The sequence below is a fragment of the Scyliorhinus torazame genome, chromosome 3 (assembly GCF_047496885.1).
Source record: "Scyliorhinus torazame isolate Kashiwa2021f chromosome 3, sScyTor2.1, whole genome shotgun sequence".
NCBI lineage: Eukaryota > Metazoa > Chordata > Chondrichthyes > Carcharhiniformes > Scyliorhinidae > Scyliorhinus > Scyliorhinus torazame.
Window position 1 is genome coordinate 16,819,492 of NC_092709.1, and position 26,372 is coordinate 16,845,863.

Below are 26,372 nucleotides of genomic sequence, written 5' to 3' on the forward strand. Positions count from 1 at the left end.
GCCCCGGAGAAAATCAATTCGGCCCCGCTAATGACATGCAACCAGTGTTTACTGTATGTGCATTCCAGACTGCATTAACGCCGCTGTCGAGGTGATTGAGAATTGCGATTTGGCGTCAAATCGGCGCCTGCCACGATTTTAACGTCGGACCCTATTGTCCGCCCAATCGTGTTTTGCGATTTTGGCGTCAGCCAATGGAGAATCCCGCCCGTTAACTCTGGAGGACAGTAAAGAACAAAGGAAGAAATGACGATGCAAGAGTGGAGGCTTAAAGGAGGGAGGTAGAGTGAAGCAGAGGATGCGGAGGAATATAAGAGAGTATGATGAAGCAAGGAGATGAATTGAGGATGGAGGAGTAAAAGTGTTTGAAGAAGAGTGGGAGGGGGAAAAAAGGAGGAGGAAGGAGAATATTAAGCTAAATATTGTTGCATCTTCAAGGGCCAAATCCTGAAGTTTGTACCAAACATCCAAAAGGTTCGATTCAAACTGTTATCGATGCAAATTTGGGCTCGGAGAGTCTTGCAATCTTAGCCGTTGAAATTCTAACCAGCCCACTTCATCAGCAGAAGTGCTACAGAATGTGTCTCCAGTCCAGCAATCGCTAAAGCTGTAGACCATTTCCAGTAGCAGAATGTGGGTATGTTACCAGGGCCTGCAAGGGCTCATTAATGGCTCCTGCCCTGATCTACCACCGAGGTCCTCCCCTGATCAAGAAAACAGCAATATAACAGATATTCTTTCCAAAAATCAGCCATTTGAACACAAAGCCAAGGCGACTGATGCCCTCGAGGAATGACTACCCTCGTCAGCCGAATCTCTTGGCCATTCCCAAAATCATTGACGGAATTCTTGCCAGCTGTCAGCCCTACAAGGAACATGTGGGATAGAAGTCTAAGGGTAGACTGAGAACTGCCAGCAATGTGCTTGCTTGGCATGGCAGGGGTGGGCAGATGACTGGTCTGCACCCCCTCAGAACCAAGGTTGACCCCCTTTTCTACATCGCACTCCAGAGATTTGTGAGTAGCCATGATGTTGATGCCTTAGAACGTTCCATTTTGATATCTGAGCGGTGAAATTTGATGAAAACAAGCTCATTATCTGAAAGAAAATATATCCCACGGGATAACATTACAAAAACACTATTTAAGTACTTGCAGGTTGCTTCTGGTGGAAACATGGTGGGGGTGGGGGGGGGGGGCACCAAATACAAATTGCTTTACCACCTTTAACAATAAACAAGCGTTTACATGACGAATCTTGCTGCATGCCAATTGTAGAGCAAACAACAGATAATAACACAAACCAGAGAATGCAAAGGAATCTTATTCCCTTTCAGGAAGGCTTTAGGCTCACTGAGTCAGCTCAACAAGCTCCATCTGGAAGCTGCCATGTTGACAAACAGGAAAGTTGTGAAACCTGTTGCCAAACATAATTCTGCAGTGCTTATTCTTGCTGTGTGGCTTCTGTTTCTCAATATACTTTTTGTTGTTAATATTTCAATTGAAGAGGAAGGTGAACTCTTGTAGGGGTGCGGGGGAATGGGCTGCATTTTAGCATTGATACCAAGAGAATTAGAAGGAGCAATGGGGGCATCTGTAGTATTTGTCTGGGTGGTTGAATTAAGATGGGCCAAAAGTCTCACTCATCTAAAAGCACCATTGATGCATCCATCAATTCACTCGAGACAAGAGTAGAAGTAAACCGTGGCTTTAATCAACTTGGAACAGTGCCTGCCTGCGACTGATCCAATTCTGAGAACCGCCTACAGGTCGACTGCTCTTTATATCTCCCTTCAAGGGGAGGAGCCATGGGCGGAGCCCATACAGGCCCCAACATGTTCCCCTATGGATATCGCCATACAATGGCCCATAGGAGGAGCCCACAAGGGCAACTGCATAGCACAGATACAGATACAAGGACAACAGCACAGATACAAATACAATGGTGGATTATTGGCAAAAGACATGCACCACAACCATGCCATCATGTGAAAGGCATTGCTAACTTTTACGAACAGGAATTTCCTTAAGCCGTTCTATTGTCCGTGGGTCAAAAGATTTTTTCTTTGCAACAGTGAAATACAACAGTGACACGAAGACAATGCCGTTGGCTGTTAATTCTTTTGACTTATTTGGTATCCAGCAGCAACTTGCATTTACCGCAGTTAATACCATCCTATGATGCCACATAGGAGTGATTAAGTGACCAGCAGCTTGATCAAATTGTTTATCAAAGGAGATGAGAGATTAAAGAGGTAGTTATGCTGAGGAAGGTAATTCTGAAGCTTCGGGCTTGTGCAGCTGAAGATGGGCCATCAAGGGCTGGGGAATGAAAATCAGCCAAGTGCAAGAGGCCAGAATTGGAGGATTACAGAAATCTCAGAACGCGGGGTGTGGGGGAGACGGTGGTGGTGCGGAAGAGATCATGGAATATCCGGAAGCTTTCTTAAAATAGCAATGTTCTGAGAACACCATTAATTTAAAGTCACACTTCCCCTGCCTTCGACATTTATCACGACAGCTTTGTTGTCCCGGAGTCAGAACCCTGTATTTCTGTAATCAACATTATTGTGGGAACGCTGACACCAAGAGGACTAGAGTCGTTTAGTGGACACACCACAAGCTTCTCACGGTCATGTCGGCTGGACAATCAATGCAGCCTTACTCATGTCATCAACATCTGAAGAAAACATTTAATAAACATTACCCCATGACTGATTGGCAACTTGTGTGCTTTTCTGGGAATAGGCTGAGTCCAGACAGACTGGGGTGGAGACCGAGTCCTAAATTTCCTCAGTGTTTTCCAGAAAACACAGAGAATAACTCCTGACAGTATCTTGTATTGATTAGCTTGAGAAAGAATCCAGAATTCATAAAGGCAGCATGTAGCTGTCCAACTGTACTCAATCACCTTCAGGCGATGTTGACAACAGAAATCATTGAGTAATCACAACTGTGGCTGCGATCACATAATTTTAACCACATGAATTAATTTCAGTGGAAGAACTCTCATGCACAATACAAGTACATGTACATCAAACATCTTTATTAATTAATAATCATGTTCTGGAAGCAAGGAAGCAAAACACTGACAATGCTTATAAAGCACCCACATACTCTGCTTTTCATATCTTACCATTTTAGCAACAAATGCACAAAAATGTTTTCAAGTTCACATACATATCCGGTGTGAACGTTGACATCATATGCCCATTAATGGTGCCCATTGCCCCTTGTTTATTCACTGAGCAGAAATGCAAATTGGTCACATCTGGATTCCCAACACGTGGCTAAATTGTTGGACAACACTGCGCTAAGGCCAGCTGTATGGTATCAGGTAGAACAAGACGTTAACCCTAGATTCTGATGAAAGGTCATTACAAATGTTGCCTGACCTGCTCAGTACTTCCAGCAATTTGGATTTTTAAAAATTTGCTGTATTAGCAGATCGCCCTTCCTTCCCAAGCTCTCAACAATACACTGCAAAACAATCCAATTCAAATTTCAACCTGGACTGGAAACAAAATCCAATACTGCTCCGTGACTGAGACTGGAGCTTTATTTTTCCACCTTAGCAGCCTGTTGATGGACAGCCTTCCTGAACAATAGAGCTGCCTCAGGAGGACAAATCCGTCATCAAAAGCTTATCTCATGTTGGGCAATGTGGGCACCAGAGAGAAATGTTGTGCGCTTCTATCTAAGGGAAAGCTCTGTGTTGAAGATGTAAAACAGAGGAGGAAAGCAGACAGAACATTGAAATACTTCACATTATTCAATACAGCCGTGGTCGGTTATCATTGTGAGTAAAGTGAAAAGGATGAGCAGCAAAACCGGATGAAACAAAAAACTTTCCTTCAGATTCTGCCATGGTTTAACATGAATCCATCGCCCAAAGCGAAGGCTTCAATAATTGCCTGGTAATGGAATAATCAAATGTGCAATAACCATGTGATGTTTTGTTATTACTGGACACCCTAGGATATAGTGAATTAATTAGGCAGAGTGATGGCTTACTGTGCTTTTAATAATAGGATTATTTTTCAGAAATGAACAAAAATGATGGAGCAATGTTGGTCTTTAAATCGGAGATGGTTCAGATATCTTCCGACACGAGCGAAAGGGAGGGCAAGCGAAGGCGGAGCTCACTGGATGACAAAGGGGTTGGACTGAGGTGAAGCAGAAGACAGGGTGTAAGATGGATGTCAGGTCCACAATACCAGGGAGAATCAGGCTAAATATAAAAAAACAAATAAGAAGTGAAAAAGTAAATGAGAGGGGATGGTCAGAATGAAGTGCAAGAATAGATTGTTGGCTAAAATGAGAGGGAACCTAAAATACTTCAGTTGGCAGAACAACAGTGAAAGGGTCATCAGCGGAGCAGTGTGGCTGACTAGAGATGGAAATGGAAAACATAGCCCAATCCACTCCCTCAGTCACCTTTTCAAAAACTTCAATAAGATTAGTCAGGCACGACCTTCCCTTCACAAATCCATGCTGGCTCTCCCTGGACTGATGTTCAGTTACCCCATCCCTGATTATAGACTCCAGCAATTTCCCCACCACAGATGTTAGGCTAACAGGCCTGTAATTTCCTGGTTTCCCTCTGTAATATCCCACACGGAACTGAATAATAATCTTTATGAGTGTCACAAGTCGGCTTACATTAACACTGCAATGAAGTTACTGTGAAAAGCCCCTCGTCGCCACATTCCAGCACCTGTTCGGGTACACATTGGGAGAATTCAGAATGTCCAATTCACCTAACAGCACGTCTTTCGGGACTTGTGGGAGGAAACCGGAGCACCCGGAGGAGACTCCGAATGGGAGCTGGATGGACTCAGAGTCCCTTGTGCATTTTAATCATTGTACGAAGTCTTACAACACGAGGTTAAAGTCCAACAGGTTTGTTTCGATATCACTAGCTTTCGGAGCGCTGCTCCTTCCTCAGGTGAATGAGGGAGGTATGTTCCAGAAACACATATATAGACAGATTCAAAGATGCCAGACAATGCTTGGAATGCGACCATTAGCAGGTGATTAAATCTTTACAGACCCATAGATGGGGTAACCCCAGGTTAAAGAGGTGTGAATTGTATCAAGCCAGGACAGTTGGTAGGATTTCGCAGGCCAGATGGTGGGGGATGAATGTAATGCGACATGAATCCCAGGTCCCGGTTGAGGCCGCACTCATGTGTGCGGAACCTGGCTATAAGTTTCTGCTCGGCGATTCTGCGTTGTCGCGCGTACTGAAGGCCGCCTTGGAGAACGCTTACCCGGAGATCAGAGGCTGAATGCCCTTGACTGCTGAAGTGTTCCCCGACTGGAAGGGAACATTCCTGCCTGGTGATTGTTGCGCGATGTCCGTTCATTCGTTGTCGCAGCGTCTGCATGGTCTCGCCAATGTACCACGCTTCGGGACATCCTTTCCTGCAGCATATGAGGTAGACAACGTTGGCCGAGTCGCACGAGTATGTACCGCGTACCTGGTGGGTGGTATTCTCGCGTGTAATAGTGGTATCCATGTCGATGATCTGGCACGTCTTGCAGAGATTGCCATGGCAGGGTTGTGTGGTGTCGTGGTCACTGTTCTGAAGACGGGGTAGTTTGCTGCAAACAATGGTTTGTTTGAGGTTGCGCGGTTGTTTGAAGGCAAGTAGTGGGGGTGTGGGGATGACCTTGGCAAGATGTTCATCGTCATCAATGACGTGTTGAAGGCTGTGAAGAAGATGACGTTGTTTCTCCGCTCCGGGGAAGTACTGGACGACGAGGGGTATTCTGTCGGTTGTGTCCCATGTTTGTCTTCTGAGGAGGTCGGTGCGGTTTTTCGCTGTGGCGCGTTGGAACTGTCGATCGATGAGTCGAGTGCCATATCCCATTCGTACGAGGGCACCTTTCAACGTCTGTAGATGTCTGTTACGCTCCTCCTCGTCTGAGCAGATCCTGTGTATACGGAGCGCTTGTCCATAGGGGATGGCTTCTTTAATGTGTTTAGGGTGGAACCTGGAGAAGTGGAGCATCGTGAGGTTATCCGTGGGTTTGCGGTAAAGCGAAGTGCTGAGGTGACCATCCTTGATGGAGACGAGAGTGTCCAAGAATGCAACTGATTTTGGAGAGTAGTTCATGGTGAGTCTGATGGTTGGATGGAACTTATTAATGTCATCGTGTCGTCGTTTCAGTGATTCTTCGCCGTGGGTCCAAAGGAAAAAAATGTCATCGATGTATCTGGTGTATACCATCGGTTGAAGGTCTTGTGCGGTGAGTAGGTCCTGTTCAAACTTGTGCATGAAGATGTTGGCGTATTGGGGTGCAAATTTGGTCCCCATGGCTGTACCCACATTCCAAGCATTGTTTGGCATCTTTGAATTTGTCTATATATGTGTTTCTGGAACATACCTCTTCATTCACCTTAGGAAGGTGCAGCGCTCCGAAAGCTAGTGACATCGAAACAAACCTGTTGGACTTTAACCTGGTGTTGTAAGACTTCGTACTGTGCTCACCCCAGTCCAACGCCGGCATCTCCACATCATTTTAATCATGACAGGGGCGGCAAGGTAGCAGTGGTTAGTACTGTTGCTTCACAGCACCAGGGACCCAGGTTTAATTACCGGCCTGGGTCACTGTCTGTGCAGAGTCTGAACGTTCTCCCAGTGTGTGCGTGGGTTTCCTCCGGGTGCTCCGGTTTCCTCCCACAGTCCAAGGATGTGCAGGTTAGGTGGATTGGCCATGATAAATTGCCCTTCGTGTCCAAAATTGCCCTTAGTGTTGGGTGGGGTTACTGGGTTATGGGGATAGGGTGGAGGTGTTGACCTTGGGTAGGGTGCTCTTTCCAAGAGCCGGTGCAGACTCGATGGGCCGAATGGCCTCCTTCTGCACTGTAGATTCTATGATAATCTATGACTGTGACCGTCTCCTGGATGCTGGCTGAGGCCAAGAGAGAACATTTCCAGATTGAAAAAGGTGATCTGGTGGTCGTAATCGGTGTAAAGTGGTTTCATCAATAGGTCTATGGCCACCAGTTATTAATCATCACCGATCACGAGCCATTTCTAGGCCTCTTCCACGAAGAAAGGCAATCCCACCAAGAGCCTCTGCGGGGATCCAGTGCTGGGCTTTGTTATTGGCTGCTTACGAATACTCTTTTGAGCACCGCCCAGGGACCCAGATTACGCATACCGATGCATTGAGCCGTCGTCCCCTGCAGATCGAATCCACGAGCCCCTCCTACGGCGGACAAAGTGTTCGCTATCTTGAATTTCATGGACTCCTTACCCATCACTTCCTTGTGTGCTCGTGATTGGATGCAAACCGACCCTGTCCTTGCCAAGGTGTGACATCTGATGCTATACCCTGGGCAACAGCGACAGCTATAAGGGGAGTTTAAGTTTTTTTCCTGAAAATTTCCAGGGCTAATCGTGGAAGACCATTTCGCCTCCCCCCCCCACCCCCACCCTGAACCCAAATGGGGCATGAGGGTGGTTGGCCCGGCGAGGGGGCAGGCTATTTTGTTGAAGGGCTTTCGCAATGGACATCTCGGCATGTTCACAATGAAGATGCTGGCGAAAAGCTACATCTGGCTGCCAAGTTTGGATATGGACGTTTGCTCCCTTGTGAAATTCCTCGGGAGAAACCTGTCTTGGATTATCCGGTTCCATTGCCGAACCAGCCTGCCGTGATGCCTCCAGTCTCCTTCGACACAGACATGCCCGACATTGTGCCTTCTGACTCCGAATGGAGATACCGAGGTTTCGGACACTGACTCCGTAGTTCTACCGCCTCTTGACGATCATTTGCCACAATGTTCCAGGCCACGTTCACCAGTGAGGTATACACTGAATGATCCAACGCATCATCTCCATGATGACATGCCGGAGCCAAAGGCACTCCGATGCCCTCCATCTGCTCCTCGTTATCCGCCTCATCGCTCGTCAAGGGGGTCTTCGGGGTTTGGGGGGGGGAGGGCGGAAGGAATGCAATATCCCACACTGAATCTATGGGGTGGGAATGTTTATCTTCCCCGTCCTCCTTGCAGAGTACAGACTCCCCCACTAGGGGCAGGGTATCTCAATTAACCCACATATATAAGGTCGGCCAGTAAGGCTCCGATCAGAATAGGAACCCAGTGGTAAGTAGTGTCCATATCATTTGTGTAAAGATTCTTATTTTATAGGGTGTGGCCTCGCCAAGCCTTTATTAAACCCCTTTTTGCCCTTCATTAAAAAGTAGAGTGACATGTGCAATTTTCCAATCCAGAGGGATCACTCCTGAATCTAGGGAACTTTTTAATGATTAGAGTTAGGGCATCTACAATGTGCTCCCCTACTTCCTTTAACACCGTTGGACGGAAACCGTCCGGTCCTGGGCATTTGCCACTCTTTAGTTCCATTAATTTCCTAGTTACTGACGCTGTACTTAACGTTAATTTTATTAAGTCCCTGTCCTCTATCTACTATTATTTTTTTCGGGACTTCCGGCAAGTTATCCTCTTTTTCAACTGTAAGTACTGAGGCAAAGTAATTATTCACCATGTCTGCCATTTCACCATTATCACTGACAACATCTCCACTTTCAGCTTTCAGTGGGCCTACAATGCTCTTGACCACCCTCTTTCCCTTTATACAACTAAAAACTTTCTTCTCATTGATTTTGATGTCCCTTGCAAGTTTCCTTTCATAATCGCTTTTAGTCTCTCTTCTAAGCTGCTTTGTGACCCTTTGCTGGTCTTTGTATCAATCCCATTTATCCTGACTTGTGCTATGTTTTACATTTTTGTAAGCCCCTTCTTTTAATTTTATGCTGCCCCTAACCTCTTTAATTGACAATGGCTGTTTTCTTTTTGTGACTGGAGCCTTTTCCTCTCCGGGGTATATACTCACTCTTTATCTTGTTAAATGTTTCTTTAAATACTCCCGACTGATCTTCAGTTGTCTGGCCCCATTAACAGTTCTTCCCAGTTTATCGTGGACAGTCTCTGTCTCATCCTGTTAAAGTCACCCTTACCCAAGTTTAAAATTCTAATGTCTGACACGTGTTCTTCACTTTCAATCGCTACACTGAATTCTATCATGTCGTCATCACTATTTGATAAATGTTCACAAATTAAATTTGGCTCATTATTCATAATTAAGTCTAATATTGCCTGTCCCCTTGTTGCATCTAGAACATATTACTGCAGCAAACTATCACGGACACATTCCAGAAATTCACTATCTTTCTGAAGGGCGCTTGTCTCCCTCTCCCAATTTACGTGTAAGATGGTAAGTCACCTGGTCCGAGGTTGTTGGAAGGGTAGAAATTGTGGTGCTGTAAAAATCTTTCGAGTCTCCTCAGATTTAGGGGTGGTGTCCAAGGACTGGAGGTGTACAAATATATCATATAAAAGGTGGCCGGGGTGGGGGGAATAAACCTGGTTATTACTGACAAGACATTTGTACGTCAGTGTTGAGGATGATGTTAGAAGAATAATTGGGGAGAAAATCAATTGCCTCTTGGACAATAGTGGAGAGCCAGCATGACGTTGTTCATGGAAAAATGTGCTGGAATAACTTGATGAGTTTTTCGATAAGGGTCCTATAGTTTGTGTCAAATGTATTATTAAGTTTGTTAGGAAAATTGGGGCCCAGGGAATAAAAGAGGCCCTCAAGAGGGTTCAGTACCAGGATTGGGAGTATTCTTTTATATCCTTTGGGAATTTGGATTTGGGTGCACACAAAACTTGGGAGGTTAGTAAACACTGAGGGAGATAGCAATAGACTTAAGAAGGGCACAGACAGGCTGATTGAATGGGCAGACACATGACACATTATGAACAGAGACATGAAGTAAGGAAGTTAAGCTACACTTAAAACACAAGTTTGGCCTCAGCTGGAGTATGCTGTCCATGTCCGCCCAGGACATGTCAGAAGGACGTGAAGGAATTAATAAGGGCACTGAAGGGATTTACAAGAATGGCTCCTTGGTCACAGTCACCGGGAGAGGCTGGAGGAGCAGGGGTTGTTCTTCCTGGAGCAGAGAATAAGAGGCGGCTAAATAAAGGTGTTTGAAACCATGACGGGTTTAGATCAAGAAAATAAGTGTTTCCAATGACTTTCGGGTCAACAAGCAAAGGGCACAGATTTAAAATGATTGATAGAACAAAAAAAGGCAAAATTTTGTTTTAATCTCCTGAAAACTTGGATTGGAATGCATTGCCTTATAGGGTGGTGAATACAGATTCAAAAGAGAATTTGATAAATAATTGAATGAGAAACAATGCAAAATTGTTGTACTATTCTGTGGTTTTATTTTACATGTTTCTTGTAAAACCAACTTTCCCACGATGCCAGTGTGAGGACAATGTCATTGTCCTCCAACACCCAGTGCGTTCTTTTGTATATTCCAGAAATAAATTTGGCACATCGGCCTACTAAACTTGAAAAAAATAAAAGTATTCAACAATTACCTCCTGCAGAATCCTCTTCAGTTTGAGAAGCATGGTCTTCACTGTCGTGCAGTCCTGCATCATCAGCCGCAAGGACATGGCTTCCAGAGCACCAGCGGTCTCCTCCTCCCTCTGAAGGGACCAATCTGAAGGTGTGGCATTGGGCCAATGGTTGTACCGAAGAGGTCTAGATTCACAAAGCTCACCTTCTTTTGAAGACTGGATAAATGGAAGTCTGGTAAAGAGAAATGATAAAAGATGCACATCAATAAAAGTTGTACATAATCAAGTATCCGGGGAAATGTTTTCACTGAGTTGCATTGTAGGCAGTAGCCGGACTTTTTAGGGAACATATCACTGCCTACTCCAAGAGCCGCACTGCCATCTTACGCTCTAATGAGCGTCGATTCTGCTCTCTCAAGAAAAGCTGCCAGCCAATCAGGTTGGGCAGATGCTCTCCAGGCCATATTGCTGCAATGGCAGGAAGGGACACTGCACAGATTGGCCCTAGCCTAAGTCCCAGGAACTGGATGCCGAAGTGGGTGTCATGGGTCCCGGGGCAGGGAGAATAGGGAAGACCGGGGGGAGGGGGGGGGGGGGGGGGGGGGAGGGGGGGGGGGGTAACGAGGGGCGGGGGTGGGAGGAATTGGGGTCTCAGCGGCTGGGCCGGGGAGGTGGGGGTGGAGGAACATATTCCATAGGTCACCGGGCCTTAAGGGGAGGGTACCACCAGTGAGAAGTGGGTTGCTGATAGAGGCGAACTCCCCCTCCGAAATCGGCCTTTCTTCCATTTTCAGATTTCCCTCTTCTGAGCTGTCATTCACCCACCAGCCTAAAACTGAGGCTGGGTGGGAAACGGCCCTTAAGTGACCATTAATTGGCCACTTAAGGGCTTCAATTATGGCAAGGGTGGGCTTTGTGATCGAGGCCTTGCCCGCCCTAGTGTAAAACCGCTGTGGGGTTGGGGCGGGTGGTGAGAGGCAGGATGACATAACATTTGCAGCACAATAGCAGGCTATTTGACCCAACTGGTTATATTGTTCTCCCTCCTCCTTAAAGCCAAATGATTGGCAGAAATTGTAGGTCAGTTATACTGTCTCAATGAGGCAATATTTATTGATGTTGAATCAATGCAGAAAACTACGGTAGAATTGTGATTTGAGGGCATTTTAAAGTATCGAAAACAGGTAACAGCTCAATGCAATCGTTTTCATGGACTTCATACTGGCCTCAGTTCAGCTGCAATTTGTGTGAAGCCATATTTCTTTCTCACTCATTGGTGGCAAAAAGCAGAGAAGAGTTATTTTTTCAGGCATTGGCAACAGGCCATAAGCACACGTTTAAATACGCTTGCAATCTGCCCATGTACCATCAAGTGCAGGTCAACAGTAACTCCCTATTCAAATATAGCATATAAATGAGCTATTAGACAAGTGCGGTAACTACCGGCAAGGTTAAGGCGTAGGGCTGAAGTGTCGTGTTGGGTGTTCTGGTGTACATACGATCCAACACGGCTGGAGATGGTGTAACTCAATTTTATTTACCACTTAACTATAACAGCACACTGCTAACTTGGGTACGTGCATTACCAGCTAATCTGTGGACCCTGTCCGATTACTATCTGGGTGAGGCACTTAGCACATGGTGAATGTCTGAGTGGCAGGCTCTGAGCTCGGTGCTCTGAGCTGGCTGCTGCTGGAATGTGCGGGAACTGTAGTGTCCCATTTTTATAGTGCGTGTGCTCTCACTGGTGATTGGCTGCGATTGGTTGTGTGTGTGTTGGTTGGTCCTACTGCATGTCCATCAGTGTGTGTTTGATTGCACCATGATATGCTGATCAAAATATCATGACATCCCCCAAAGAATATGTGCCTACATGAGTGTGGTGAGTGCATCTAATCATGTGTGTGCAAGATTTACAACAATATGTACATGTGGCTATACTACACAGGAAGGTGCCAGGTGCAGAAACTAACTATGTTACACCAAGAGCGAAATCAATGTTGCTCTTTATATAAACATATAAAATTATGAAGGGAATAGATAGGATAGATGCGGGCAGGTTGTTTCCATTGGTCGGGGAAAGCAGAACTAGGGGGCATAGCCTCAAAATAAGGGGAAGTAGATTTAGGACGGAGTTTAGGAGGAACTTCTTCACCCAAAGGGTTGTGAATCTCTGGAATTTCTTGCCCAGTGAAGCAGTTGAGGCTCCTTCTTTAAACGTTTTTAAGAAAAAGATAGATACCTTTCTAAAGAATAAAGGGATTCGGGGATATGGTGTACGGGCCGGAGAGTGGAGCTGAGTCCACAAAGCTCAGCCATGATCTCACTGAATAGCGGAGCAGGCTCGAGGGGCCAGATGGCCTACTCCTGTTCCTAGTTCTTATGTTCTTATTAACAAACAATAACAAAATCTTAAACAGTATGGCAAAAAGTCAAAAACAAGTCAGTGAGTCCAATATGAAAAGGTTCATAAATTAAGTCTCTCAGGTGGGCGACGAATTCGGGTTGACCGCCTCAAGGGTGGGTCAGGATCCACCGGCTGAGGAATGGGCCGGGCGAAGGTCGCGTGAGGAGGATGCAGGGTGTCCGGAAGGTCAACAAAGTCCATTGCAGGGACAACAGGAGGGCGTGGCACCGGTGCAGGATCACGTAGCGAGCGTGGAACCAGACGAAGGGCGCGCCGTTTGCGGCGGCGAATAGAGCCATCAGGCAGACGAACCAGGAACAAGCGGGGAGCTATCTGTCGGAAAACCTCAGCGGTTGTCGACCAGCCGCCCTCCGGAAGGTGTATGCGGACATTATCTCCAGGCGCCAGGGCAGGAAGATCAGTCGCCCGAGCATCATGTGTCGCCTTTTGTTGCTCACGCTGTTGCTGCATCCGCCGAAGTACCGGAGCATGGTTGAGGTCTGGGACGTGAATGGATGGCACAGTGGTCCTGAGGGTGCGACCCATAAGCAGCTGGGCCAGCGATAGGCCCGTGGACAGTGGGGCCGAGCGATAGGCCAGCAAGGCGAGGCAAAAGTCAGATCCTGCATCAGCAGCCTTGCAGAGGAGCCTTTTAACGATATGGACGCCCTTTTCTGCTTTGCCATTCGACTGAGGATGCAGAGGACTGGACGTCACATGTGTGAAGTTGTATGAGCTGGCGAAGGAAGACCATTACTGACTCGCAAAGCAGGGGCCATTGTTTGACATCACGGTGAGCGGAATGCCGTGGCGAGCAAAGGTCTCTTTGCAGGCCCGGATGACAGCCGATGACGTGATGTCGTGCAGGCGTATGACCTCTGGATAGCTGGAAAAGTAGTCGATGATGATGATGTAGTCCCTGCCAAGCGCATGGAACAGGTCCATGCCTACCTTCGATCAGGGGGACGTGACCAACTCATGGGGCTGAAGGGTCTCACGGGATTGTGCCGGCTGAAACCGCTGACAGGTGGGGCAATTGAGCACAGGGTTAGCAATGTCCTCACTTATTCCCGGACAGTACACAGCCTCTCGGGCCCTCCACCGGCACTTCTCAACGCCGAGATGGCCTTCATGCAGTTGTTCTAAGACAAGCCGGTGCATGCTGTGTGGGATCACGATGCGGTCCAGCTTCAGGAGGACACCATGAACAACTGCCAAATCGTCGCGAACATTGTAAAACTGTGGGCATTGTCCTTTGAGCCACCCGTCCATCATGTGGCGCATCACACGCTGCAGAAGGGGGTCGGCCGCAGTCTCACGTCGAATGTGGGCCAGGCGTGCATCAGTGGCCGGCAGATTGGCAGAAGTGAAGGCTACATGTGCGTCGCCTTGGCAAACGAACCCCTCAGGGTCAGACGGTGTGCTGGCTGCCCTGGACAGAGCGTCTGCTATGATGAGGTCCTTACCCGGGGTGTAGACAAGTTGAAAGTCGTACCTCCGGAGTTTGAGCTGAATGCGCTGGAGGCGAGGAATCATATCGTTGAGGTCCTTTTGAATGATGCCAACCAGTGGGCGATGGTCAGTCTCCACGGTGAACAGGGGAAGGCCATACACATAGTCATGGAACTTGTCAATGCCAGTCAACAGGCAGAGGCACTCCTTTTCAATCTGCACATAGCACTGCTCTGTGGGGGTCATGGTCCGTGACGCATAGGCGACTGGGGCCCATGATGAGGCGTTATCCCGTTACAGGAGGACCGCCCCAATGCCGGACTGGCTGGCGTCAGTCGAGATTTTCGTCTCCCTTGCAGGATCGAAAAACGCCAGTACCGGGGTGGTGGTGAGCTTGACCTTGAGCTCCTCCCATTCACGCTGGTGGGTGGGAAGCCACTAGAATTCAGTTGTCTTCCTGACAAGGTGCCGGAGAGCTGTAGTGTGGGAACCGAGGTTGGGAATGAACTTCCCTAGGAAGTTGACCATTCCGAGAAAGCATAGCACCGCCTTCTTGTCTGTGGGCTTCTGCATGGCCGTGATGTCTGCCATCTTGTCGGCATCCGTCCGCACCCCCAACTGGGAGATTTGGTCCCCCAGGAACTTCAGCTCGGTTTGTCCAAAAGAGCATTTGGCTCGGTTAAGACGCAGGCCCTGGTCCCGTATCCATTTAAAGACGCGCTGGAGGCGACTGATGTGCTCCTGCGGTGTGGTGGACCAAATAATGATGTTGTCTACATAGACGCGCACCCCTTCGATGCCGTCCATCATCTGTTCCATGATGCGATGGAACACTTGAGGCCGATATGATGCCAAATGGCATCCTATTGTAGCAGTATCTGCCAAATGGAGTGTTGAAAGTGCACAGCTTCCTGCTGGACTGATCCAATTGAATCTGCCAGAAGCCCTTTGAGGCATCAAGCTTGGTGAATATTTTTGCCCGAGCCATCTCGCACGTGATCTCCTCACTTTTGGGTATGGGGCAGTGTTCCCTCATTATGTTGCGATTTAAGTCTTTCGGGTCAATACAGATCCGGTGCTTGCCGGAAGGCTTCTTGACACACACCATGGAGCTGACCCATGGAGACGGCTCCGTTACCCGGGAAAGCAATCCTTGGTCCTGAAGGTCCTGCAGCTGCTGCTGGAGGCGGTCCTTGAGGGATGCTGGGACCCTGCGAGGTGCGTGAACTATCAGGGTGGCATCCTGTTTAAGCCGGATTTTGTACGTGTAGGGCAGTGTGCCCATGCCCTCGAAAACATCCTGGTTGTGTGAGGATTGAGTTGCGATGCGCCCTAAAGTCTACATCGGGGAAATCGGAGGTGCCTTCTGGAGAGAGAGTACACGCCAAACGAGGCGGAGGAATTTGCACGCCTGTGCGCCTAGCAGAGAGTCCTTTGAGGAGCCCCCGATTTTGAATGGTAGTGTGGCTTTACGTGAGTTGTGTGTCACTTCGAGCTGGCACGACCCCGTGGCGGGGATGATGTTGCCATTATAGTCAACGAGTTGACAGTTGGATGGCAGAATAAGTGGTTTAACCTTCAGGGTCTGGAATGCTGTCCATGCGAGGAAATTGGCGGAGGCACCAGTGTCCAGGTGGAATCTGATCTGGGATCGGTTGACCGCCAGGGTGGCACACCACTCGTCGCCCGGATTAATGCTGTGCACTGACAGCGGCTGGTGCATTCGACTCGGGGACAGCTTGTTCTTGTTGATGACAGCAATGCGGAAGGGCTCCCTGTCCTCTGTCATTGGTCTGTGTGACGTGGGGATCGGACTTGGTGAACGTGGGTTGAATTGCCCGAACGTTTCTGCGAGGCTGGTTAAATGGGTACGAGTTGGCGGCAGGGTGAGCTGCTCGACAGCAGACAGCGTAGTGGCCCAACCTGCCACAGCATAGGCATTGTCGCGCTTTGGCAGGACATTGCCGCTTTAAATGGGAGGAGCCACAGTTGCCGCACGTCGTGACATCAGTGCGTTTGTTGCGCCACCGTGCATGCAAGGTGTGGTCTTGTGTAGTGCGCGCCTGCGTATCACGTTCCTCTGCGTCAGCGTCCCCTCTTTTGGCATGTACAAGCGCGGGAGTCCTCAGAAGACGCGCGAAATGGCCGGCCTCCTCCAGGCCGCGGCACGGGAGGTACTCGATCGTCCGGACCCGCTCCGCCTCGTGGGACCCGTGCCACGCCGTTTCAGCCGCCTGGATGTGTGAGTACCAGCTGGTGGCGTTCTCATGGAGGACGCAGGTCTCGACGGCAATCGCCAGAGTGAGTTGCTTGACCTGAAGGAGCTGCTGGTGCAGGGTGTCCGACATGACTCTGAAAACGATCTGGTCACGTATCATGGAGTCAGAGGTGGTCCCATAGCCGCAGGACTGCGCGAGGATGCAGAGGTGTGTTAAGTAAGACTGGAAAGGTTTGTCCTTACCTTGCAGGCGCTGCTGGAACAGGTACCTCTCGAAGCTCTCGTTTACTTCAACGCTGAAGTGTTCGTCGAACTTCAGGGGCACCATCTTATATTTGGTTTTGTCCTCGCCGTCCGTAAATGAAAGGGAGTTAAAGATGTGGATAGTGTGTTGCCCCGCCCTGGAGAGAAGAAGGGCAATCTTCCTGGTGTCCGATTCATTCTCCCTGTCTGTGGCCTCGAGGAAGAGTTGGAAGCGCTGTTTGAACAGTTTCCAATTGACCCCGAGATTGCCAGTGATTCGGAGCGGCGGCAACGGGTTGATGTTCTCCATGGTGCAGGACGACAGATTGCTGATGCGTTGCAGGTAGGTCTCACAGGCGCTGGCTTGCGCCCACTTCTGGTATCATGTCGTGTTGGGTGTTCTGGTGTACAAACGATCCAACACGGCTGGAGATGGTGTAACTCAACTTTATTTACTACTTAACTATAACACCACACTGCTAACTTGGGTATGTGCATTACCAGCTAATCTGTGGACCCTGTCCTATTACTATCTGGGTGAGGAACTCAGCACATTGTGAATGTCTGAGTGGCAGGCTCTGAGCTCGGTGCTCTGAGCTGGCTGCTGCTGGAATGAGCGGGAACTGTAGTGTCCCCTGTTTTTATAGTGTGTGTGCTCTCACTGGTGATTTGCTGCGAAGTTGTGTGTGTGTTGATTGGTTCTACTGCATGTCCATCAGTGTGTGTTTGATTGCACCGTGATATGCTGATCTAAATATCATGACATTAAGCACAGCACAAATTGTGAAATAACTGCATAAACTGCAGGAAAGATAGGACAGCAACGCTTTGGTTGTTTGCGAACATGGCAGGTAGGTGTACATTGCACCGTGACTCAAACATATCCTTCAAACAAGAATCAAAACCTGAGAAAATGCATTTATTTCCTTCAATGCTGGGCAGATAAACAGCGCTCACTTCAAAGAAAGATGGGAAATATTTGTGACTAAAATGTCAGTTCCACAAATGCGAGAGCCAAAACTGAATCACCATGGCAAAACATATTCTCACAAAAGTACATGTTTCAGAAGGCCTTTTTCAGTACAATACCAACCCTCCCTGGAAGACATCTGCAAAGACTGAAAATTGCATCAAATTAATATTTTAAATTTGAAGCGTTCAATATCCAACAGTGGATTGAATGCAAGTTACAATACAAATGGGTTACAGACGCAGCAGAACAGCATTAAAAATACTGCTATAACACTCTCTGTGGTTTCCTGTCTATAAAATGCTTGGGCACCATGCTGTTACATTATTAAAAATGCTGTGAAGAATGAAACAAGAACAGTGTAAGCACAGCCATAGCTTCAGGCTTACAGTACACAGGCTGTAAGGGAAATAATAAGGGACTTTTCAAATTGTATTTAGGATTTCAGAGTAGAAAAGATTTCACCTCAGAAATGGATATCTGTTATTGATGAGGATGCTGATGAAAGAATTTCTGGCTGTCTCTGGAGTCAGGATTTCAGCTGCTTCTCAGGATGTTGCCTGGTATGGAGGGCATTAGCTACGAGGAGAGGTTGGAGAAACTTGTTTTTTTCTCCCTGGAACGACAGAGGTTGAGGGGTGGCCTGACAGAAGTCTACAAGATTGAGGGGCATGGACAGAGTGGATAGTCAGCCTTTTCCCAGGGTGGAAGAGTCAATTACTGGGGGGCACAGGTTTAAGGTGCAAGGGGCAAGGTTTAAAGGAGATGTACTAGACAAGTTTTTTTTTACACTGAGGGTGTGGGAGCCTGGAACTCGCTGTTGGGGGAGGTAGTGGAAGCAGATACAATAGTGACTTTTAAGGGGCGTCTTGACAAATGCATAAATAGGATGGGAATAGAGGGGTATGGTCCCCCGAAGGGTAGGGGGTTTTAGTTCAGACGGACAGCATGGTCGGTGCAGGCTTGGAGGGTCGAAGAGCCTGTTCCTGTGCTGTAATTTTCTTTGTTCTTTGTTCTGTGTCCAGTGGTTCTTGCTCAAAGTGTTTTTTCAGGCGGTGTTGGGAAAAGGCAGGAATTGGCCTGACCTGTGCTCCCGGATGTGTGTGCATTGCTCATTAACCCTCCATCCTCCACATCATGAAATGCCAATGAGGTACCAAAGGATTATTGACCCTTCCTCAACAAAAGCCAGTGAATTCAGGAGAGGAGGCAACGCGATAGGTCAACTGGCCAAGGAAGGAACTGCGTTATTTTAAAAATACAGAATAAATCCTACACCAGTCAAACCTTTACTATCCTTTATGTATGGTCATGTGGCAAAATTAAAACTGCACTGGAGAGAAATTCTCATAAACACAATTAGATTAGCAGCCAGGTTTATGAAGGGACATTTGAGAAGCAATGGAAATAAGATCTTGAGAAAGATCGCACTGGAATTTTATTTCCCAGGTTACTTTTTAGCACCTTGCTGATATCCTGGGGCTGGTTTAGCACAGTGGGCTAAACAGCTGGCTTGTAAAGCAGAACAATGCGCGGGTTCAATTCCCGCACCGGCCTCCCTGAACAGGGGCCGGAATGTGGCGACTAGGGGCTTTTCACAGTAACTTCATTGAAGCCTACTTGTGACAATAAGCGATTATTATTATTATATCCTATGTTGTATGCTTGCGTAGGTGTGTATTACATTATTGTCTTGTATTTTGTGAAAATTACATTCCGTATGACTGTCAATTATTTCTCTTAAGCATTAGTGTCAGATGTCCATTATTGTATCAGAACATCCCATCAAGCAATTGTCACGTAAGAGAGTTTATCGCACGGAAAGACGTCCTTCAGCCCATCGGCTGATACTGATAGCTTTCTCCACAGGTCAATCAATCAACCTGAGACAGAAGCCACACAGGCATTCGGAAAATGAACAGGTAATTCAGGATGACATGCACTCTGGATGCTGTGCCAAGTTGAACCAGGAGCACCATGTGCAACAAAGTCTTGATTATTAGAGTACAAATCACCTCAGGACCCCGAGTGTGTCGACATCATTCTTGACCATCTGTTCCTCTTGACATCTAACTTATTTGGTATTAATTGCCAAGTACATATAATGAAGCAGATTTGTTGAACTTATTTTATGAACTCTCTGTTGTCACATATTTTCTTGCGGAGAACAGGTCTTGTTAACATACTGTTTTTCTGTTTGATCAAATAGACTGCCGATTGGCTTAACGCGGGCATTTTCCCATCAAAAGCATCATAGTCCCGAGAATACTTGCAGAACTGATGGCACAGCAAGCTAGATAGAGCCCCTTCTTAAATGAAGTGTTATTTTCCTATTCTTCTAAAAATAAAAATAGTCCAGAAAATATATCTCATGGGTGCTTCCCAATGATTTACTCAGTTGCTGAATGGTATTTCTGCACAATATCCATACTCCTAATGACTAGGATAGGTTCCACTCAGCATCTACTCCTGGTACTCTATCGGGAGCTTACTTTGCATAGGATTGCAACCAGGACCACTTCAATGTACTAGTGCCAAAGGCAGTATCACCCCATTTCAGTGGGGGGTGGGGGGGGGGGGGGGGGGGGGGGTGGGGGGCACTACTACCAATCTTTGCTATATTAAGCCGAGATCAGAATACTTTGCCGCAAGAGCAATTTATACCATTTTAGTTATATTTTAGATAATTGAAAGATATTCCCATGAAAACTACATCATATGTTTTTTCTCCCTGTCTACCAACCTATTAATAACTTGCTATTTTCAAACAGACAGAGAGAGAAATATAGTAACAAATCACAGAAACCATTTGGCTCAAGCTCGCTTTATCTGTGCTTATCCTCCACAGAGTTAGATAGTCCACATTACATTTACGCAGCCTGTTCCCATCTCCTTTTCGCCCCCTCCTTCATCTGCCTAGCTAATATAACGTGCGATGTTCACATATCTGAGTGTTTTCCAGAGCTTCTCCTGCTCCACTATCATAGCTTCAACATAAGATTAGCAGCAGCCTTGTTTACACAGAAAGTTGAGAGGGTGAATATCAGAGGTTTAAAGAAATTATCATTGATGGTTCTGCCTCAACCGCTGCCCTGGAAGTAAATGCCATGGATTTCTGTATCATTGAGGGAAAGATTACTTAACTGTTGTCCCAGTTACCGATTCTTTATTAACATGATCACAATTCAGCTACATCTCAGGATAGAGATTTACACCATCCCTATTTACCAGTGCGATCACTAAATTATGTAAAATCCTTTCACAGCCAGGCTAATCGCAGTCCACTTGATTGGCACCCCATCCACCAACTTAATTTTTTAATAATAATCTTTATTAGTGTCACAAGTAGGCTTACATTAACACTGCAATGAAGTTACTGTGAAAATCCCCTAGTCGCCACACTCTGGCGCCTGTTTGAGTACACAGAGGGAGAATTCAGAATGTCCAAATTACCTAACAGCACGTCTTTCGGGACTTGTGGGAGGAAACCTGAGGAAACCCATGCAGGTACGGGGAGAACGTGCAGACTCCACACAAAGAGTGACCCAAGCCGGGAATCGAACCTGGGACCCTGGAGCTGTGAAACAACAGTGCTACCCACTGTGTTGACGTGCTGCCCTATGTTCACTCCCCTCACTACCAGAGCACAGTGGCAGCAGTGTGCACCACGCACAAAATAAACTGCAACAACTCGCTGAGCCTCCATTGACAGCACCTTCCAAACCCACGGCTGCTACCACCTCGAAGGACAAGGGCAACGGACGCTTGGCAACACCAGCATCTGCAAGTTCCCCTCCAAGCCACACATTAATCCTGACTTGGGACTATATCCCAGTTCCTTCACTGCCGCTGTATCAAAATCCTAGAAATTCCTCCCTAACAGCACAGCGGATGTACCTACACCATGTGGACTGCAGCTGTTCGCGAAGAAAGCGCGCAACCAACTTCTCAAGGACAATTAGGGATGAGCAGTAAATGGTGGCCTAGCCAGCAACTTCCACACCCATGAAATAGTTTTCAAAAGTTATGGGGAACTAGACAGGCACACGAGCGAGAAAGAAGTGCTAGGTGGGTTAGATATGGGAGGAGGCTTATTTGACCAGTATATAGTAATGCTCAATACCCTGTATCGTGCTGTAATTCCTAAGTAATTTTAAGCAACAGAATCACAGAGAAAACCTTCTTTAATACATTCCAGGCTCAGTTATTATACAGAAGCAAATTACTGCGAATGCTGGAATCTGAAACAGAAAATACTGGGCAATCTCAGCAGGTCAGACAGCATCTGTGGAGAGAGAAGGGAGCTAACGTTGAGTCTGGCTGACTCCTTGGACAAAGAGTCATCCAGATTCGAAACTTAAGCTCCCTTCTCTCTCTCCACCGATGCTGTCAGACCTGCTGAGATTGCCCAGTATTTTCTGTTTATAAGTCAGCTCGTGTGAACCTTCCTCGACGACAGAGTGGACAGCACTTGAGGAGTTAAACCTCTTGAGTGCAGGCAAGCAGCTTTCAGCTGAAGACGGCTCTTCACACCACGGCACACGTGCTCAAACTGCTCAAACTGAAAATCTCACCATTTAGTCAGCCAAGGTCTCAATAGCCAGTACCGTGTCCCTCTATTTGCACACGGTGGGCAGAGTATGAGTGCCACCTGCTGCCTGGCTCCACAGCGTGCACAATCAAGTTGCTATGGGGACTAGCGAGGGGGTGAACCAGGCACGCCGTGACCATTGACTAAATATAGCAGCCTGCATATCAGCATTGATTGAAGAGCTTCAAAGTACGCCCAGTGTTCCACACTCCAGTGCTGGAAACAACGCAGGAAAAATACACAAGTAGGAATCCTGCCAAACGCCAATAAAAAGACGACTGCCAAGACATTTTTCCTTTTGTTTCTTAATTGCGTATCCAAGGCAATGATTTATAAGCCAATTTTTCTGTGGCGAATAACTGCTTCTGTGCAATGGATACATTAGCAGCATGTTTTCATGAAATCAAACTGTGCTGCTTTAAACATGCAATTTCATCACGTTAGGAATTGGAATTATACTGTACAGTATACAATCCTCACTGGCATGGCAAAAATACTTCTTAAGCAGCCCCACCTCGCACAAGTGCAGAGGGAGAAGATACATCACTCAGTGAAATCAACAATATTTGAAGCTAACAGGGACATTAGGATTGCCAAGTAATGAGAAACCAATCCAATGTCGGAAACTGTTGTAACATTTTGCAACCACATGATCCAGTGATTTTAATGAATCCGTGAAATAGACCTTATAGTGGCTGAATAATCTTATTTCATTTGCCCATTAAACTAACGAGAGCATGAGCACATTATGACTGCTCGTTTCGTCAGCTAGAAGACATAATGGCATCGACCGAATGATTTACACTAATTTTCGATGGCAATACATTATCCTTCAGTTGGACTCATTTTCCAGGCTGTTATTATGAGTTGCAGAGTGCAGGGGGATAAAGGAATAAAGCTGCCTGGCTAACATTGTTTGTGGTTGATTTGCCTCCAACTTATCAAAACCCACTGCGAAATGAAGCGGCTCGCAAACCTCTCATCCACTCTGAAATGATGATGACGTTATTTGTCCTGTAGATCCTGCACTCTTTCTCACAGCTCGCGCTCCAAACCCCAGCCTGCTGAAAAGCAGCCAGACCACTATCAGGGTCTTCACTCCTAGTTGTACTAATGCTGGTTAACTCACAGTCCAACCAGCACTCGGGAGCAATCCCCCCCCCCTCCCCTGCTGGATGAGTCCCATGCAGGGTTGTAACACCCGGGAGAATGTGCCCCAGACAGTCAGACTTGTCATGATATCCACATCAACATATCATGGTGCAATCACACACACGATCGAGTTCCTCCCAGCCCGGATGAGGGCGGCCATTTTGCGCGCTTTCCGAGGCCTCCCAACGCTTGTACGCGCCAAAAGAGGGGACGTTGACGCAGAGGGACGTGATGCGCAGGTGCGCTCTACGCAGGACCGCACCGTGCATGCGTGGTGGTGCAACGAACGCCATGATGTCATGACGTGCGGCAACTGTGGCTCCGCCCACTTAAAGCGGCAATGTCCGGCCAAAGTGCGACAGTGCCTCCGCTGTGGCAGGATGGGCCACTATGCTGCCTGCTGTCGAGCAGCTCAACCTGCCAACTCCCAACAATTTCCACCAGCCTCGCAGGGACATGCGGACGATTCAGCCCCCCTACACTGAGTCATATCCAGATAGTATGCAGACCAGCGATACCGAAGACAGGGAGCCCTTCCGCGTTGCGGTAATCTACAAGAACCGGATGTCCCCAAGTCGGAACCACCAGCCGCTGCCAGTGCACAGCATTGATCCGGGCGATGAGTGGTGTGCCACCATAGCGGTCAACCCGAATTCGTCGCCCACCTGAGAGACTTGACTTATGAGCCTGTTAGCACATTGGACTGACTGAATTGTTTTACAGTACTGTTAACGAGTTTCTTTTCTTGTCGTTCATTGTTCCAGAGGTTTTCTCTTGGCGTTTGTTGATTGCATTTGTTCTGTTATTGGTACAACCTCGTTGCTCTGTTGCACCTGACACCTTCCTCTGTATATAGTTTAGCCTCATGTACATGTTGTAACTATTGCATACACATACTCAGATACACTCAGTACACATTTCTATTTATTAGCATGTAGGCACATATCCTTTGTGAAAGGGGGGGATGTCATGATATCCACATCAGCATATCATGGTGCAATCACACACATACTGATGGACAGGCAGTTGGACCAACCAGCACACACATAACATCGCAGCCAATCACCAGTGAGAGCACATGCACTATAAAACAGGGAACACCACAGTTCCCGCTCATTCTACGAGGAGATAGCTCAGAGCACAGAGCTCACAGCGCGCCACTCAGACATAGACCATGTGCTGAGTGCCTCACTAAGATAGTGATAGGGCTGGGTCCACAGGTTAGCTGGTGAAGCACGTACCCAAAGCAGTAGTTAGTTGTTACAGTTGTTTAGACAATAAAACTGAGTTGTACCATCTACAGCCATGTTGGATCATTTGTGCATCGGAACACCCAACACGACAAGACTTTTGTTTTGGGGCTGGGAGGGATGCTCACTGGCGTTAGGCCCACCGCTCCGAGAAAGCGTGCGGAGGCAGCTCCAGCAGCTGCTGAGTGTGGAGGCGAGTTGTTTAAAAGGCCTGCCTCAATGCTCCAGGACTTCACGCCAGCTGTAAGTTAAACAGAAAAAAACCCAAGAACAGCCCTCTAGCACTCAACCCTCCCACTACCTGCACACTGCAATGCCCCATCAATGCCAACTCATCCACCCACCCACCATGGCCCCTCGTACCCTCCATGCCAAGGTGTGCTCCTCTACCCACCATCACTCACCTGATGAAGGAGCTGCACTCCGAAAGCTAGTGATTCCAAACAAACCTGTTGGACTTTAACCTGGTGTTGTAAAACTTCTTACTGTGTCCACCCCAGTCCAACGCCACTATCTCCACATCATGGCCACATCTGTGGCCATTGATAGCCCATATACCAACATAGTGCCAACTCATGCCAACCCCTGATCTATCACTTATCCCTAAGGCTATTTATTGCCCCTTTGTCAACTGAGTGCAAACAGAATGGTGGCACAGTGGTCAGCACTATTGCTTCTCAGCTCCACGGTCCCAGGGTCGATTCCCAGCTTGGGTCACTATCTGTGCGGAGTCTGAAATCAAAGGATGTGAACCTGATCCCATCATCAGGGTATTCCGGGAATATTGCACTTGGCAGTCTTGTCGGCGCAAATCCTGTTATGGCCCTCTCGCAAATCCGCCCTATAAATCTCACTCATTCATTTTTTTTTGCTATAAAACATTGATGAACAGTCACAGGACGGCTAAGTATTTTTCGCAATAAGATACAAAATTAAACATAAAGCTAGATTATTATACAATACTCCTTTACTCCCCCTTTAGCTTAACAAATACACACAGATCTGAAGAATAACATGGATTAGAAAGTGGATTTCTCCTCCAAATCCCCCCACGTTTGTCATGTGAGAGTTTCCAAACTCCCCTCCCAAAAACAGGCTTTAAAATCTTCTCTCAGAATTATGCTTTCCCCTCATTGTTTGCAGTCCGAAATCCAGACCAGGTCTTACAAATGACACTTCTGACAAAGCTTCCGCTCCACCTTTAACAGGGAATCCATTCTGGGTTTTAAGCGAACCCCTTCAGGATTTGTGTCTTGATGCTGTGCAAACTGGTCACAATTGCTTTAACTCTCGATTCCCAGATTGTATTAAAGTGACGTCAAATGTTTCATCAACATCTGGAGTCTGTTGACCCACTTTAAATCTAGTTACTGTGATTGTCTCTTTAAGTCAGAACAATTTGTTTATTCTGCCTTGAATCCTTCTGAACAATACCTTGGTCTCTGTTCTCGTAACTCCAGTAGGCTCAAACACTCGTTCTGTCCGAATTCCCTGGTTATCCGAACTTTAACTTGTACTTTAGGAATCCTGCCTCTTTGCAACTCCGGTTCTGTCCAGGCTTTCATCTGGCGGAGCTGAGATATTTACACTCCCGAAGGTCCCACCTCCAACTGCCCACAAATTCAGCTAAAACTTTAAAAAATAATTATTTTTACAGTACCCAATTATTT

General features: G+C 47.2%; 1 protein-coding gene across 8 annotated transcripts in view; it reads right to left on the reverse strand.

Moving 5' to 3' along the window:
- ccser1 (coiled-coil serine-rich protein 1) overlaps nucleotides 1–26,372 on the reverse strand; it is a 1,481,149-nt gene that overhangs the window by 770,867 nt on the left and 683,910 nt on the right. For all 8 annotated transcript variants that reach the window (XM_072495328.1, XM_072495326.1, XM_072495327.1 and 5 more), the window contains exon 6: nucleotides 10,438–10,651. In XM_072495328.1, the coding sequence (XP_072351429.1) occupies nucleotides 10,438–10,651 (214 nt within the window). The remainder of the gene's footprint in view (nucleotides 1–10,437; nucleotides 10,652–26,372) is intronic.